This window comes from Artibeus jamaicensis, unplaced genomic scaffold, assembly GCF_021234435.1.
Source record: "Artibeus jamaicensis isolate MK-2021 breed Jamaican fruit bat unplaced genomic scaffold, CSHL_Jam_final contig_723, whole genome shotgun sequence".
NCBI classification, from domain to species: domain Eukaryota; kingdom Metazoa; phylum Chordata; class Mammalia; order Chiroptera; family Phyllostomidae; genus Artibeus; species Artibeus jamaicensis.
The window spans coordinates 744215-762270 of NW_026521938.1; the positions used below are offsets into that span (position 1 = coordinate 744215).

Sequence of the window (18056 nt, forward strand, 5' to 3'; positions counted from 1 at the left end):
TCCTACCTGGCCCTGTCCTGGTCCATACTTTTCCGTCCACTCCCCATCCAATGAGCTTTCTTCGCTCAGAGGCCCCACCCCTGTGGGAACCTCACCTTCTTGCCTTGTGCTGCAGTGGCTTCTGGGACAAGGAGCCTCTGGACCGCCCCTCAGGCTTGGGTGGGGTAGCTCGCCCGCTCACCGGGAAGGGAGCCTGGTGAGGACCTGACTTCGGCGCAGGGGGTTATGGGAACTGTAGCGGACTGGCGCGCAGGCGCAGTACTATCAGTATGTTCTAGCTGGCGCCAGTCACTTTCCAGGGGTAGCCGGGTGCTCTTTGTAGCGACCAGGTTAAGGCGTGAGGACACTGGGTGTGGATCTGGGTGGGGTGGTGGGGTTGAAGGTGTGTCTGTGGCTGTGTGTGTGTCTGTGTGTTGGACTGAGACTCCTGGGCAGTCTCTTTGTGTCTCTTTGTGTAACACCGTGTGTGTCTGGGAGATTACAGTTTTTCGCTTTTGTTCCTATGTGTGTCAGCTGCCTGTCTTGGCCTCTCCGGGGTCCTTACTGTCCACATCTGTGTGCATGTCAGCCTTCGTTTCCGTCCGTGGTGTCTCCCTGTGAGGGCGCCATCCAGGTCTCCACCTGTGTCTGGTCTCTTCCTCTGAGCCTGCCTATGTTTCTGGTGTGAAGGTGTGTGCGTGTGGGGGTGTGTCTGTTCTGTCTGAGCCTTTCCCTGTTCGTGTGCACCTGGGCCTCTGTCTCTGGGCGTGGCTGACATGTGTGTGTGCGCATCAGGGGTGACCTGCTGGACAGGCGGGGCCAGAGCCATTTCCTTCCTCTGCCAGAGTCCAGCCTCCGCAGGGTTCAGGGTCCCCGAAGGATGGACGGCGTAGTTGACGAATGGTGAGTCAGACACCCGATTGGATGCCGGAGAACAGCCAGCCTCTGTGGGTCTGACTGAACTCATAGAGTTTGATTTAGGCTTTATTTTTATAGAGATTGTTGTATAACATTAAAGGAACAGGTGCATGGCATGATCAGTTAAGCAGAAAAAACCAATACAGAGGTAACCAGGAAAAGTACAAGAATTTCCATAGTTTCAGTTATGTTAAACAAAAGTTGTTTTGACCAGGAGAACCATCAATCAGACAATTTGAAATAGCTCTATGCACAGGGTTTGAATGTCTTATTGTTTATTTAAGGTCTTAGAATTTGACATGGGGCAAAAGGTACGCTAGACCGAGCAGAGGTTAGGAAATTCATTATAAGGCCTTTGTGATGTCTAACTTAGTTATCTATCCTGTCTAAAATATTTCTTTATGTAACATGGACTCTAACTCCTTGGTAATTGTTTCTACGTGCGTAGTTTGTAGTAGCTAAGTAGCGTCTCCTGTTTCTTTGCCTGTCTCATTCTTTTTTTTTTTTTTAAGATTTTATTTATTTATCTTTAGAGGGAAAGGAGAAAGGGAGAGAAACTTCAAAGTATGGTTGCCTTTCGTGCGTCCTCTGATGGGAACTAGCCTGCAGGGAACCGGCCTGCAACCCAGGCATGTGCCCTGACTGCGAATCGAACAGCGATCCTTTGCTTCCCAGGCCCGTGCTCAATCCACTGAGCTACACCAGCCAGGGCCTCTTCTAATTTCTAAGACAACCCTGAGAGGTGCTACTGCTCAGGCCCCTGTTACGTTGGTGTTGACTGCTTGAGGGTCTATAGTCGGTGTTGGACCTCTGCGGTTGACCTCTCCCCTACGTCTGTTTCGGACCACCCAGTGTACTCAGACAACCTTAGAGTGCATATGCAGAGTCTGGACCTCAGGGCAGCCACCTTGTCTGGAAACAGAGATTGAGGAACCCAGGGAACAAGGCACAAGAGGATGGGAGCTGGTGTGGTCCACAGGGAAGGGTTAGTGCACTGCATGGCAGGGTGAGGGGGCAGCCCAAGGGCCAGGTCACTGGTGGGCAGAGTGGGCATGTGGGAGCTTCCTTGGCATGTGGGAAGGCAGGGAACCACCAGCACAGCCACATGAGAATCAACTCTTATTTTATCCTTAGTAATAACAGGCGATGCTTTGAGAAGCACAGCTGTCTGGGGATGTGCAGGACGAGGCTTGGAAGAAAGGAGCCAGGTACAGTGAACCAACCCTGGGTGTGTGGGGTCATTACATGCTCTCCTCCAAGCCTGTTTTCTTCCTGTGTCTCTTCTGGATCTTTCTTCACAGCTCTGAGCTGTGGTGGCTGCTTTCGCACCCACTGCTAATCAAGCCTTTCTTGATCTGTGCTCACCGCCCTGTAACTCACTGTCTCCGATCACAGCTTCCGTTCTCCTTCTGTCCTTATGACTGGCTGCCCCCTACTCTGAAGCAGTATCTTGTCATATCTTGGGAACATCCTCCCTCCCAGTGTGGTTAACTGAATGGGTTTCGTCACCTCTTTCCCCTTCCTCTCAGATGTGGAGACTTGAACAGAACATCGGTGAACCAGACCCAGACAAAGACTCTTGGGAAGACAGACCATCATTTGCGGTGGTGGTGGAAGGACTCATAAAGAATGGAGCTCAGGGTTATGCCTGTGAAAAAGCAGGGATACAGGGGGACAGGGTGGGGCAGCTGCACAGGAGCACGGGGACCTGTCAGAGGCATTTGGACATGTCTCCAGTGTTAGCCCCTGAATGTTGTGAATTTAAAACGTTCATCCACCAAAGCCCCGTGCCGGCTCCACCAAGAGTGGAACGACTGGGAGGAGAGGGGACACACTGTTTCACCATGTGTGGGAAGAACTCAGGTACTTCCAGCCTCGGTCCTCCCTCCCAGCTTTGTTCAGCGAAGACATACAAGTGTGGACAGTGTGAGAAGGGTTTCAGCTAATAGTCCATCCCTGTGGAAACACCAATAAATCCACACTGGGGAGAAGCCATGAATGCGTGGGTCATGCAACAAGTCCTTTAGCCAGGAGGAAAACCTCATCCTACACCAGAGGACACACACCAGGGGGAGGCCATATGTGTGCAGGGAGTGGGGAAAGGTGTTCAGATGGAATAGTCACTTCATCAAGCATCTGAGGACGCACTCTGGGGAGATGCAGTACACATGCGGGGTTTGTGGCAAGGCCTTCAGGAAGAGAAAATATCTCGTCCAGCATGAGAGGACACACACTGGGGAGAAGCCATATGTATGCGGGGACTGTGGGAAGACCTTCAGTAAGAAATCGAGCCTCAGTTTGCAGGAGAGGACACACACTGGGGAGAAGCCACATGCGTGCAGCATCTTTGGTAAGGCCTTCAGGGAAAATAGGCACCTCACTGAGCATCAGAGGTAGCAGAACGGAGAGAAGCCATGCATGTACGGGGACTGTGGGAAGGCCTTCACTGTGAATGGCAGCCTCATGGTGCATCAGAGGACGCACACCGGGGAGAAGCCGTACATGTGTGGTGATTGCACCAAGGCCTTCAGAGATAATAGGTACCTCATGGAGCATCAGAGGATGCACAGTGTGGAGAAGCCTTATGTGTGCAGAGACTGCGGCAGGGCCTTCAAAGAGAATAGGTGCCTCACTGACCATCAGAGGATGCACACCGGGGAAAAGCCATACATGGGTGTGGACTGTGGCAAGGCTTTCAGTCAAAAAGGAAACCTCACTGTGCATCAAAGGACACATACCAAGGAGAAGCCATACACGTGAGGGTAGTTTGGCAAGGCATTTAGCAAGAACTCCTCGTTCAGACAGCAAAGACACCAGACCCCAGGAAGTAGTCCTGTCAGCGCTCCATCTGAAAGAAGGACTCCATGACACCCTCATCCCTACAGAATATCCTCACCAGACCCCTGTGGAGAAGCTTTATCAGTGCAGCCAGTGTGGAAAAGCCTTCATGAGGAACCTTTGCTCCCTGTCCACTGGAGGATTGTTTGGGAGACAAGCCCTACCACAGTGGCAAGTACTGGAAAACCTTCAGCAGGAATATCTACCTCACATGACACATAGCAGGGAACTGGGGGATCTCAGAATCCAAACCCGACTGGTAGGTCCTGTGCCCGTGGGCCAGTGCCAGGCTTGATATTGGAGCCTACGGGTGGGATGCAAGAGAAGTCCTGATCAGACTTGTCCTAGGAATATGGGTGGTAAGGATGTTGCCAGGGGAGCCGAGGGGCCTGTCTGGTGCGTTTGGACATGTACCAAGCATTAGCCCCTGAATGTTGTGAATTTAAGGCATTTGTTTGACAAAGCCCCATGCTGGCCCCAGCAAAATCAGAAGAATGGAGCGGACCAGGAATGCACCCGTTCACCATGTGTAGGAAGGACTCAGGGCCTTCAAGCCTCTGTCCTCCCTCAAAACCTATTGTAGAGAAAAAGCCCTATGAATGAGCAGACTGTGAGAAGGCTTTCAGATGTTGCTGGTCTCCAAAGGAGAAGCAAGGAATCCATACCAGGGAGCAACCCTAATGCTGCAACACGAGTGGAAAGCAGTTCAGTTTTCAGTTGTATATCACCATCCACCAGCAGGTACACACCACAGAAAAGCCATACGGGAGTGGGGACTTTGGCAAGGACTTCGCACATAAAAAAAGCCTCATCAGACACCAGAGGACTCACACTGGGGAGAAGCCATATGTGTGCCAGGACTGTGGCAAGGCCTTTACCCACAAACTGTACCTCATCACACACCAGAGGACACTGGGGAGAGGCTGTATTTGTAGCAAGGCCTGTAGCAAGGCTTCACCCAGAACAGGAGCCTTATTGTACATCAGAGGACACACACCAGAGTGAAACCTTATGCACGTGGGGACTGTGGTAAAGCCTTTCAGACTAAACAGGAGCCTCATCATGCACCAGAGGACGCACATGGGGGAGAAGCCATATTCATGCGGGGTCTGTGGCAAAACTTTTACCCAGAAAGAATATCTAATCACACACCAAAGAACACATACTGGGCAAAATCCCTGCACATGTGGCCAGTGTGGAAAGGCCTTCAGCCAAAACATGTCTCTCAGGAAGCACCAACACATGGACACTGGGGAGAACCCCCTACAAGTACAGCCAGTGTTGCAGAGCCTTTAGCAAGAACCACTCTCTCAGGAGGCACAGGCATGTGCACACAGGAATACCCTACCAGTGCTCCATCATCCAGAAGTGCTTCATGAGTGCTCATCCCTGCAAGAGCAGCAGAATGACAACACATTAGAGAAGCCCTATAAGGGTCGTCAGTGCTGCAAAGCCTTCGTCAAGAACATCTTGCTCTCCATGCACCAGAGGTTCCATGTGAGAGACAAGCTCTACGAGTGTGGCAAGTGTGAGAAAACTTTCAACAGGAACTTCCACCTCACATGACACCAGAGGAGGATGCGCACATAGCAGATGTGCATGAGAGAGATCTCAGAATCCGCACCCATCAGACAGCTCATGAACCTGTGGGCCTTGACATTGGAGCCCATAGGTAGACGCCAGGGAAGCCCTGCCCAGACAGATCTGAGGACTGTGGGCTGTGGGGTCAGTCCACGCCATGCTCATCAACTGCTTCCAGAGCATGTGTAGGGCTGTGTGGAAAGCAAGTCCCCATACAGGTCTAGTATCTGGGAGCATGGCCAGGGGCACCGTGGCTCCAGAATGAACTGGAATAAATACTCCTGAGATTGGACAAGGCATTTAGTGTTCTGGATCTTCACCTCTTCAATAGTAAAGTGGGAGAGGGAGTAGAAAAGAAGAGGGGGAGGTGGGTTCCATGGGGACACTGTCAGTTTGTCACACATGCCTGGATGTAGTCCAGAGATCAGATCGTTGCCATCTGTGTGTTTCCTTGTTTTCCCCAAACACAACCCTGTTTCCCTGCAACAGCAGCTGGAAGGCCCCAAGCTCATGAGCTGTAGAAGTTACCAGGTGGTTCATGAGGAGGAAAAATATTCATGATTAGGAAGTAACAGTTGTTGCTTCAGATACCAAAGTCTCTCACAGTGGTCTTTAAAATAAAAATAAAACTGTTAATTAAGTGTCATGAACATCATCTTTTTTTCTAAAATTTTATTTGTTTTCAGAAAGAAGGTACAGGAGGGACAAAGACAGGAAGAGAACACCAATGTGTGAGAAGGCCTGAAACCCAGGCATGTGCCCTTACTGGGAATCGAATCAGCAACCTTTCAGTTCACAGGCTGGCTTCCAGTCCACTGAGCCACACCATCCAGGGCCACCAACATCATTTAAAACAGTTGTCAGGTGCAACAGAGGGAGTTACTGGTTGTCCCGACCAAATGAGTGTGAACCATTGTGGGGAGCGAGCACATACCCCACAAGAACCCAGCAGCAGGTTGCAAACCACGTGTTCCTCATAGCTCTGGATTCCTGGCTTGGGAATGGTTACACCATGTCTGATGTCCATTATGAGAACAGTTTCCCCGAGGGATTGCTGGTCTTGCATGATGATGGAGAAATATTAGGAGGAAATTACATTTGTCCATCTCCCCACCTCACACATATTAGGACCAGCAATATCCAGAGGTCAGTTATTTTTCATCTCCTTTATCCTGGATGCTCATTTACCCGTGCACATTCTGCATGGAATGAATTTTTATAGGGGTGTTTTCCTTTACCCCAAGTTTTTTTTTAAAAGATTTTATTTATATTTAAAGAAGGGAGGGAGAAATAGAGGGAGAGAAACATCAATGTGTGGTTGCCTCTCATGTGCCCCCTACTGTGCATCCGGCCTGGAACCCTGGCATGTGCCCTAGACTGTGAATCAAACCAGTGACCTTTTGGTTCACAGGCTTGGCTCGGTCTCTTCTTGCCCACCTGCCTATGATACTACCCTGTCAATTGGCTGGAGTTTGTGGCCCTGGAACAGACCTGGTTAACGTCAGAGCCTGCAGGTTCCAGGAGGAAGTATAAAACCAGACAGCAACCTCGGAGAAGCTGAGCTGCCTGGGTGACTGCTCAGCGACAACTGCGGTTCCCACAAGATGGTACTTTAAAGCAGGACCTCTGGACAAGGACTTCTGGTTGGGCTGAGGACAGGTGGGGTTTTCCTCGGTTTTCCGGAGGAGATACGAGGCTTTGAGACAAGTTCCTGCCATTCTCCTCAACCCTGCATTTTAGTGAAAAACCTCTTTCTCATCAGCCTCCGCCCCTAGAACTTTCCTATTGTGGGCGACGGGCAGCAGAACCCCCACACTGGTTCTGTAACAATAACACACCCTGAACGGGAGCTGGCACTTAAGGCGAAGAGCCGATACTTCGTGTTTAAGATCATTTGCTCCCTGGCATCCCTGCACCCTTACACATTTTCTGCAAGTCAGCACGCCCATGCTGGCTGAAGGCCAGAGAACAGGACTTCTGGGGGGTGGGGAGGTCTTATAGCGTCTTTCCCTCCCCCACCAATGCCCCGCCTTTTCTTCAATTGCCCTGGCTCTATTTCCATTCCAGCTCACTCCGCTCTCCTTCCCTCGCTGCGTAGGACCAGGAACCCCTCTGTCGCTCTCCTCCCACAGTCACAGCTCGCCCCGCTCCTCCCCGGGCCCTGTGCTCTTCGGTAGTTTCCTCCCGCTCCCTAGTCCTGCAGCCCCAGCTCCCTCAGAAACCCCGTCTTACTGACCGTCTCGCGTCCACTGCTGAGACTCGGGTCAGCTCGGCCGCGCTCGCCTGGCGACGCGCAGTGATTCGGGAAATGTAGTAGGGCCGCTGGGCGCAGGCGCAGTGCGGTCGGGGTGCCCAGCGGAAGCCGCTCTGTCTCCTGAGGTAACCGCGTGTGGGTGAGTTTGAGCGCGGACTGGGCAGGGGTTTGAGGAGACTGAGCGCGGGTCTGGGTGTGGTCGCACGGGTGAAGGCCATGCCTGTGGCTGGGAGTGTGCGTGTGTGTGGGGCTGAGAGTCCCGGGCGGTCTCTTCGTGTGCCTGTGTTTGTCACCGGGTGTGTGTCGCCGCGAGTGTGCGCGAGGCCACCTGTGTTTTCCTTTGCTCGTGTGTGTGTGTGTGTGTGTGTGTGTGTGTGTGTGTGTGTGTGTGTTGCAGGTGTTTGTCTCTCCGGGGTCCTCCTTTGTTCCTCAGTGTGCGTGTCTGCCTTTATTTCAGTCTGCGGTGTCCTCGTGTGAAGGCGCCATTCTTCACACGAGAACAGATGTCTCTTCCTGTGCGTCTGTGCGTCTGGGTGTGAGTGCGTCAGTGCGTGTGTGGTGCGTCCCTCCTGACCGAGCCTTCCCCTGCCTGCGTGCATCTGCTTTTCAGTTTCTGGGCATTGCAGACATTTGTGAATGAGTGCGTTAGAGGTGCCCTCCCAGAGCGTGGAGAACACGGTCCTGCCGGACAGGCGGCCTGGCGGAGCTGCCTGCCTGCGGGCCCCAGAGCCTTCTCCTTCCCGCCCTCAGAGCCTCCCCTGGCCCTGGGAGGGCGGGGCCTAGGTTTGGGGTCAAGAAAGAGGGTCAGAGACCTTACCCCACGCTGACCCGGGTGGATTTGTTCAGGGAGTGTGTGTTGGGTGCTGAGGGTATGGTTCTGGGCGTTTTACAGGCCTCCTGGTGACTGAAGTAGGGACCCTCACCATGGGCAAAGTGGGAAACTAAGGCTCAGAGACTGTTAATTGAATCACCCAACTCCACACCCAGGCATCCAGATACCATACTAAACACCCCACAGCGGGAAATCTTTGTTTGTCCGTAGAACAATGGATGGCAGGAAATGGCAGAGAACTTGAACCCAGGAAGAGGGGGAGGAACAGGAGCAGCGGCCACCCCTGGCTCTGCAGCCACATATCTGGGGCCACTCTGGGTTCAGCGATCAGCAGCCCCATGTACATGCCATTTCCAGGACCACTGTGCCTTCATGGCCTCCTTTTAAATAAACTTGAAGTAGTGATTGCATTGCTGTAAGGACAAAAACAGTCCAGGCTGCATTAAATTCGCACTTAAGAAATGATGATACATTCTTTTTAAATTTATTTTATTTATTTGATTACTGTTCAAGTACAGTTTTCTGTCTTTTCCTCCCATCCCAGCCCACCCTTCAGTGCTCCCCACCTCCCTCCCATTTCCATCCCCCTTAGTTGTTGTGCATGTGTCCTTTATACTAATTTCCTGTAAATCCTTCCCGTTTTTCCCCTGAAATTCCCTCCTTTCTCCCCTCTGGTCACTGTCTCCTTGTTCTCTATTTCACTGTCTTTGTTTTTATTTTGCTTGCTTGTTTGTTTTGTTGTTTAGTCTTTTCTATTTTTTGTTTAAACATTTTATATGTTTATTTTTCCAGAGAGGGTAAGGGAAGTACAAAGAAAGGGGGAGAAACATCAGTGTGTGGTTGCCTCTCAGGCTCCCCCTACTGGGCACCTTGCCTATAATCCCAGCATGTGCCCTAGTCTTGCATGTGTCCTAATCTGGGAATCAAACTGGGGACCCTTTGGTTGATAGGCTGGCACTCAGTCCACTGAGCCACACCAGCCAGTGCTGAAATGATGACATTTTCAAGGGTTCCTACTGCTGTCAGCTGCCTGGGCCCATTGTGCCTCCTACGTAAGTCAGACCCAGTGGGATGGGGCCAGAGGGTCCTATTCCTCCCTCCAGGATTGGGACTGGCTGTGTGGGCATTGCCTGTGTGTTGGAGAAATATATGTATATGAGTATGACATGTGCACCAAGTACATGGATCCTGATACACTAGCTCAACCCAAATGCCACCCTTATCTTCTTGGATTCCTGACTTATCTTTCTGTACCTCAGTTTCCTGATCTGCAAAATGGGGTGAGTGAAAATAGCCCCAACAATGCAGCATGTCAGGAGGATCAAATCAGGGACATGAGTCAAGGACCTTGGATGCCATAGGCCCCCTGCACCCATTCACTGTTACAGTGTATCCTTGTCCTTGTCTGCCTTTCTCCTAGTGGGCATGTTTGTCGTGTCTGCATTGTGGATCACACCTTTACCTCATCTCTTACTGTGCCTTTTTCTCTCTCTGCCTGTGTATAGTGTGCCTGTGCCCAGGTCACCATAGGCGCTGGAAGGATGGCCACCCAGCTTCGGACCAAGGAGTCCCTGGTAAGTCATGTCACCCTCTGGCTTCTCCTTCCTGAGGGTCATGCTTCTGGGCAGGGATGACCCTTTACCCCCTGCAAACCCCATCAGGCCTCAGGACCCTCTGTCCATCTCCTAGGGTTTTGTCCACCCTCAGTTGAGAGAGTACTGTCCTGACCATGGTGTTTCTTTTTTCTTTCTTCTTCTTTTTTTTTAGATTTTTATTCATTTTTAGAGAAAGGGGTAGGGAAGGAGAAAGGGAGAGAAACATACCTGTGTGGTTGCCTCTTGCTCACCCCTTGATGGGGACCTGGCCTGAAACTCGGGCATGTACCCTAACTGGGAATTGAACTGCAACCCTTTGATTTGCACATTGAATCCCCTGAGCTACACCAGTCAGGGCTGCCCCTGGTGTTTTTCAACCACAGGGGACAGGATGGCTCAGGAGTGAGCCGCCCTACCCTGAGGGATCTCAGGAGACACCTGTAGGCATTTGGGAAGTGGCAGCTTAAACATATTCAGTGAAGTGTGACAGGCAGGAAATGCTAGATGTGGCACCTTCAGAAGTATGCAGGGGCACTACATGCCTGGGAGAATGGAGGGGGACGGAAGGAGATACCTGACAAGAGGGATTGGTGAGCATCCCTGGCTGTCATTGTGATGTTTCATGATATTTTAGTGGATGGCAGTTTGTCATGTTTTTCTGTAAATTTCCTTCCATGAAATAAAAACTTTACAATAAGAAATGTACGGCTGTGGCTCATTTGGTTAGAGGATCATTTTGATATGCCATGGTTTGGGTTCAATTCCTGTTCAGGGTACTTTTGAGAAGCAACCAATGAAATCATCAGTAAGTGGAACATATCTTTCTATCTTTAAAATCAGTAATTTGTATATATACGTGTCAGGAAGTGTATTTTTTTATCATCAGTAAAGGATATGTTCATTGAGTTGTAGGCAGAGAAAGGAAAAGGAGTGAGATACAGATGTGAGAGAAAATTTAAGATTTTATTCATTTATCTTTAGAGGGGAAGGGAAGGAGATAGGGAGAGAAATATCAATGTATGTCTGCCTCTCATGCATCCCCTGCTGGGAACTGGCCTGCAAGCCAGGCATATGCCCTGACTAGGAATCCAACCAGAGATTTTTACCTTCAAAGGGCGCTGCTCAATCCAATGATCCACACCAGCTAGCATTGTGAGGCTTGACTTTCAGGAAATGTTCATTCGCTTTTTATGTGGGAAAATAGTTTTTATTTCATTAAGATTCTATTTACTTATTTTTAGAGAGAAAGGAAGGAAGCAAGAAAGGTTAGGAAAGAAACATCTATACGAGTAAAACACTGATCGTTTAGGTCCTGTATGAGCCCTAATTGGGACCATACCCTTAACCTTTGGTTGTTCACACCACTCTGCACCCAGCTGAGTTACCCAGTCAGGGCTGCACATTTCTATAAGTGGAATCACACAACACGTGTTTTTTTGTATCTGGCTGCTTTCACTGAGCACCATGTGTTTGATGTACATCTGTGTTGTAGTAGGTGTCCTCTTTCATAGCTGTATACTATTCCATTAAGCAGGTATTCCCTGTCTATGCATTTATCAGGTGGTATACATTGGGGTTGTTTTCACTTTTTGGTTTTACTAGTCATGCTGCTGTGAACTATCATTTACAGTTTTTTGTTTGATCTCATTTCCCTTGAGTGTAGGAGAAGAAATAGTGGGTCTTTTGATATCAGTATATTTAACCATTTAAGGAACAATTCTCCTGTTTTCCAGTGTGGCTGCACCATGATATCTCTACTTTGACCTCTGTAATCATTGCCTTAGTTTCCTTTTTTACCAACATTGTTTACGATTTCCTGGTGGTTGTCTCTCTGACCTTGCCTTCCTCTCCCTCCAAAATCAATATGTATGTCCTGTAGTGAGTATTTAAATAGAAAAAGTAGAGCCTGATTTCAGCTCTTTAGGACTAGGTGAGGTTTTTCTTGTGGCAAAGAGGTTTCTGCCATTAGACAAGAATCCCAAAGAGATGGAGCCCTGGAATGAGTGGCCTCAGTCATGTTCCCATAGAGTGCTCAGAGGACTTTAGTTCACTTGGAGGTCAGCCCCATTTCTAGGGGAATCTCCCAACCCTTCTCATGAGGGACCCTGTGTCTCACCTCCGACACTTTTGCTGTAGAGTGTGGGCACCCAGATGCCCAGGACCCACTCGGATTTTCAGTCTGTCCCAGCCTGGGCTGAGTGCATGGAGCCTGCTGGGTAAAAATTTTATTGAGTGAGTTTATTCAAGTGGGTGGACATAGGTACAACTTTCAGCAGGAGTTATATTTAAAAACTTAAAATGAAATAAATACAATAATAAAGGGGGACAGGAGGAAACTTTTGGAGATGGTGGATCTGTTTGTGACCTTGATGGTAATTTCAGTAGATTGTACTTGCTGGGTTGGCAGAAATATCCGTTACATTCTTTTCTGCAAAGTAAAAGACATTTTTCATTTTCACCAGTAACTGTTGGTTTGGATATTTTGGTGACAGCCTCCTTGGCGTTCCTGTGTGTCATTTAAACTTGAGGTTCTGACCCAGCAGTCCCACCCAGAATCTCCCTCCATGGACCCAACCTCATATCACCCCTTCCCCTTTCCCGGACACCTCAGAGAGTGCTGCTGCCCAGGCACCTGTCTCAATGGTTTTGAGAAGTTAAGGGTCCATCATGGGGGTTTTTGTCTAACATGTGTAAGGTAATATGTCATTGTGGTTTTAGTTTGCAGCTCTCTGATGACAAGTGACATTGACCATTTTTTTGTATGTGTAGTGGCAATCTGAATGTCCTCTGTGGAGAAGTATCTGTTCAGGTTTTTTGCCCATTTTTGAATTGTGTTGTTTGCCTTCCTGTGAACAGCTCCATAGTTTTATTTGCCAGTCCAAGGACCATCCTGTTACCTAGGCACCAAGGACTATGAGTGGTCAGGCCCTTCAGAGCTCCACACCTTGTTGACATCAATCAGATGTATCCTGTGTGCCTTCCTGATCCTCTCAGCCCTTCTCTGGCCACGTCTCTCGAACACTGTGAGGAGGGCCCTGCAGTGAGTAGTGTGTGTTTCCTCTTGACAGGGGTCGGTGTCGTTCAGAGATTTGATTGTAGACTTCACCCAGGAGGAGTGGCAGCAACTGAAGCCTGCGCAGAAGGACCTGTACAGGGACGTGATGATGGAGACCTACTGGAACTTGGTCTCGCTGGGTAAGGGGACAGCTTTCCTGTGTTACTCACCATGTGCCTGTCATCTCAGGATGACATAGAAATAAGAAAGGTGGACAGATGCAGATATATCCGTTAACCCAAATAGTTTATCTTTTCTTTCACTCAGCATCCCATACAACTGTGGTGTAGTTTACCTGTTCTGGGTTTTATAGCTATGGAATGATATTACACAGTCTTTTTTTAAAGATTTTATTTATTTATTTGTAGAGAGAGAGAGAGAGGGAGAGAAGCATTGGTATGTGGTTGCCTCTCACATGGCCACAACTGGGGACCTGGCCTGCAACCCAGGCATTCTTTCTGACTGGGTATCGAACTGGTAACCCTTTGGTTCACAGCTGGCACTCAGTCCACTGATCTATACCAGTCAGGTCCCCTGTTTTTATATATATATATATATATATATATATATATATATATATATATATATATATATATTTATTTATTTATTTTATTTAATTTATTATTTTTTTTAGGGCAGCACTCAAGGAAATTTTCATTGATTTGAAAGAGAGAGATATTTCAGTCAGTTTCCTTCTATACAGTTTTATATTAGAGATTGAAATGGCAGCCATTTGGTGCTTGTGGTGACACTCCAGCCACCTGAGTCACCTAACCAGGGCAAAGCTCACTCTTTGGTATTGGTGAGTAATATTCTGCTTCATAGGTAGAATACCTTGTAATTATCCATTCACTTGATGACAAACATCTGGATTATTTTCATATCTGGATGTCTTGTCTTTTTCTTTTTTTAAAATTTTACTTATTTTTTTGAGAGGGGAAGGGAACAGGAAAAAGAGGGAGAGAAATGTCAATGTGTAGTTGCCTCTCACATGGTCCCCAGCTAGGGACCTGCCCCACAAACCTGGCATGTGCTCTGATGGAAATTGATGCAGTAACTCTTTGGTTCACAGGCCCACACTCAATCCATTGAGCTACACCAGCCAGGGCTGGATGTCCTTATGTAGAGACATGATGTCCTTTCTGTTTGGAAAGGTTGAGTTATACATAGGTATGTATTTAACTTTTTCAGAAACTGCCAAATTTTTGTCCAAAGCAGTTGCTTTATTTTTCATTCCCACCAGCAAGTTCTGGGTGTTGCATTGCTCCATGTGATTGTCAGAACTGAACATGCTCAGTCTCTCTCATTGTAGCCATTCTCGTGGGCGTGCAGTCTTACCACAATCTAGCTTCCAGCTGGTACTGAGAACCTTTGCAGGTGCTTATTTCCCATCGGTATATTCTCTTTGGTGAAGTATCTCGTTCAAGTCTTTTGACTCTTTTTTAATTGGGTTGTTTGGTTATCATTCAACTTGGACATTTCCTTGGATATCCTCTTGTTGTTAATTTTTGGTCCAAGACCTTTATGAGATGTGTGCTTTGCAACTGCTTCTTCCATCCTCTTGGTACTCTTTTCTGTTTCTCAGTGGCATCATTTGGAACACACTTGTTTTCAATATAGATGGGGTGTGATTTATTTACTTTCTTACTCCTTGTGTTTTTGGTGTCATATCTGAAGGACCATCACCTAACCAGAGTCCTCAACATCCCCTTATCTATGATTCAGTTTCTCTTCCCTCCTGTACCAGCCCTGAACTTGGATCCACCTGCAATCTTTGGTGGCCTTGATGACTCTGACCAGCTGAGCTAAGCATCCAGTGCAATAGCTGACTTCTTTTTATTGCAGTGATATTCTACTTCCAGGATAGATCACCATGTGTTTATTCTTTTACTTGATGATCAACATTAGGATTGTTTCCATTCTACACTCAAGGGAAGCGTCTGAATCTCAGGTTTTATGTGGCCAGTGACTGCTTTAATGGGGATAGGGAGACAGCTGCTTACCATTCCTGCTTTCTTTGTTACCTCCTAGGAAGGAGGGCTACATGTGGCAGGATCTTCCCTTTTTCAATGAGATTTTCATGTAAGATTGCACAGTTTTTAAGTGTTTGCATGAATTTTAAAGTGCATATGCAGAGGTCCAGTGCGTATGCATGTCCTGAGGTCCAGGACAACCACCTTGTCTGGAAACAGGTTGAAGAATCAATGGGACAAGGCATAACAGACTGGGAGGCAGTGTGGTTCGCAGGGGTGGATTAGTGCACTGAGTGGAGGGGTGAGGAGCCAGGCCAAAGGGCAGGCCACTCAGGGGCAGTGTGGACCTGTGGGAGCTTCACTGGCATGTGGGGAGACAGAATATAACCAGCACAACAACGTGAGAATCAGCTCTTACTGTATCATTAGTAATAACAGGCGATGCTTTGAGAAGCACAGCTGTCTGGGGATGTGCACAAGGAGGCTTGGAAGCAAGGAGCCGGGTGCAGTGAACCCTCCCTGGGTGTGTGGGGTCATTTGATGCTCCCTTCCTTTCCCGTTTTTCCCCTAGTTTTCTTCTCAGTCTTTCTTGCCAGGTCTGAACAGTGCAGGCCGTGTTTGCATCCACTCCCCATCAGGCCTTTCTTGCTGTTTTCACATCCTTACATCTCACCATCTCACATCACGGCTTCTCTCCTTCCTCTGAACCCACTACAGGCTGTCCTCTGCTGTCAGGATGTGCCTTGTCATGTCTTGGGAAGATCCTCCCTCCCAGTGTGGTTAACTACATGCATGTTGTCATCTCTTTCCCCTCCCCTCAGACTTGGAGACTGAATGGAACATGAATGAACCGTGCGCAGAGAAGGAGTCTTGGGAAGACAGACCATCCATTGCAATGGTGGAGGAAGGACTCATGAAGAATGGAGCCCATGGTTACTCCTGTGAAAAAGCGGAGATACAGGGTGACATGGAGGGTCAGCAACACAGAAGCACAGGGACCCATCTGGCGCCTTTGCACATGTCCCAAGTGTTAGCTCCTGAGTGTTGTGAATTTAAGACATTGATCTACCAGAGCTACGTGCTGGCCCCATCAAGATTGGAAGGACTGAGAGGGCCAGGGATGTACTGTTTCATCATTTGTGGGAAGAACTCAAGTACTTCAAGCCCCAATCTTCCCTCCCAAATTTGTGCAGAGAAGACACACAAGTGCACACACTGTGGCAAGACTTTCAGCTCAAAGTCATCCCTGTGGAAGCACAAACGAACCCATTCCTTGGTGAAGCCATATGTGTGTGGGGATTGCGGTAAGGGCTTCATCCGGAGGGACAGGATCATCCTACACCAGAGGACGCACACTGGGGAGAAGCCATTTGTTTGCGGGGACTGTGGCAAAGCGTTCAGCCGGAAACCAGCCCTTGATGTGCATCAGAGGACACACACTGGGGAAAAGCCGTATGTGTGCGGGGATTGTGGCAAGGCCTTCAGAGACAACAGGCATCTCATCCAGCATCAGAGGATACATACCGGGGAGAAGCTGCATGCCTGTGGGGACTGTGGCAAAGTCTTCATCCAAAAATGGAGTCTCATTGTCCATCAGAGGACACACACAGGGGAGAAGCCTTATGTGTGTGGGGAGTGTGGCCAGGCCTTCAGACAGAATAGGCGCCTCATGGAGCATCAGAGGATGCACACAGGGGAGAAGGTGCACTTGTGCATGGATTGCGGCAAAGTCTTCAGCCACAAATGTGACTTCCTTGTGCATCGGAGGACGCACACCGGAGAGAGGCCATATGTGTGCAGTTATTGTGGCAAGGCCTTCAAGCATAAGGGTAACGTCTTCCTACACCAGAGAACGCACACTGGGGAGAAGCCATATGGGTGCAGTTACTGTGGCAAGGCCTTTAGCCAGAAATGCAGTCTCCTTGTGCATGAAAGGATTCACACTGGGGAGAAGCCATTCATTTGTAGCGAGTGTGGCAAGGCCTTCAGCCAGAAATGCAGCCTCCGCGTGCATTCAAGGACACACACTGGGGAGAAGCCATATGTGTGTGAGCACTGTGGCAAGGCCTTCAGTGAGAATAGGCGCCGCATGGAGCATCAGAAGACACACACTGGGGAGAAGCCGTAGGTGTGTGAGGACTGTGGGAAGGCCTTCAGAAGGTATGGACACCTTACCAACCACCACAGGACTCACAGCCAGCAAAAGCTATACAGGTGCGGCAAAGTATGGCAAATCCTTCAGAAACAAAAGGTGCCTTGTCTACCATGAGGAGGCACACATAGCAGAGAGGCTGCACTTGGGTGGCAAAGCCTTCATCCACTAATGGAGTCTCAATGTGCATCAGATGATGGACACAGGGGAGAAGCCTTATGTGTGTGGTGACTGGCAAAGCCTTCAGCTAGAATCCAGCCTGCTGGTGCATCAAAGGCCACACAGGGGAGAAGCCATAGGTGTGTGGGGACTGCAGCTAGTCGTTCAGAGTGAACGAGAGCTTCATCGCGCATCAGAGGACGCAGAATGAGCAGATACTGTATGTGGGCAAGGACTGCAGCCAGGCCTTCAGAGAGAATAGGTGTCTCACTGAGCATCAAAGAATGCAGATTTTCTCCCCGGCTGGTATGGCTTTGTGGATTGAGAGCTGGACTGTGAATCATAGGGTCTCTGGTTCCCAGTCAGGACATATGCCTGGATTCGGGCCAGGTCCCCAATAGGGGGCGCTCAAGAAGTAACCACATACTGACATTTCTCTCCCTCTCTTTTTCCCTCTCTCTTCAAAAATAAATTTAAAAATTCACAATCTAAAAAGGGGGAGATGCACCCTAAGGAGACGGTATACATGTTAGGCTAGTAGAGACTTTAGCAAGAACCTGTTCAGGAAGCACAGACCAGTGCCCACTGGGGAGTGCCCTGCCAGTGCTCCACCTGCCAGAAGGATAAATGACATGCCTACCCTTACAGAATCGTCTGACTAGCCCCACCTTGGACAATTGTGTCAAAACCTTCATCTGCAACTTTTTGCTCCCCGTCCAC

At 49.0% G+C, this 18056-nt stretch overlaps 1 protein-coding gene and 1 long non-coding RNA gene across 2 annotated transcripts; one reads left to right on the top strand and one right to left on the bottom strand.

Moving 5' to 3' along the window:
- Window positions 1-2648: 2648 nt before the first annotated feature.
- Window positions 2649-7640, bottom strand: LOC128628395 (uncharacterized). The gene is made up of 4 exons (XR_008392784.1): window positions 7553-7640; window positions 5084-5124; window positions 3442-3506; window positions 2649-2853 (listed from the first exon to the last, which is right to left on the bottom strand). It is a non-coding gene; the product is annotated as an uncharacterized LOC128628395 (long non-coding RNA).
- Window positions 7641-7726: 86 nt separating this feature from the next.
- On the top strand, window positions 7727-17327 carry LOC119053136 (endothelial zinc finger protein induced by tumor necrosis factor alpha-like). The gene is given in 4 exon segments (XM_053672002.1): window positions 7727-9682; window positions 9908-9976; window positions 13066-13192; window positions 15847-17327. Coding segments are annotated over 4 exon segments (1758 nt in total). The 5' UTR covers window positions 7727-9568; the 3' UTR covers window positions 17295-17327.
- The last annotated feature ends 729 nt before the right edge of the window (window positions 17328-18056 follow it).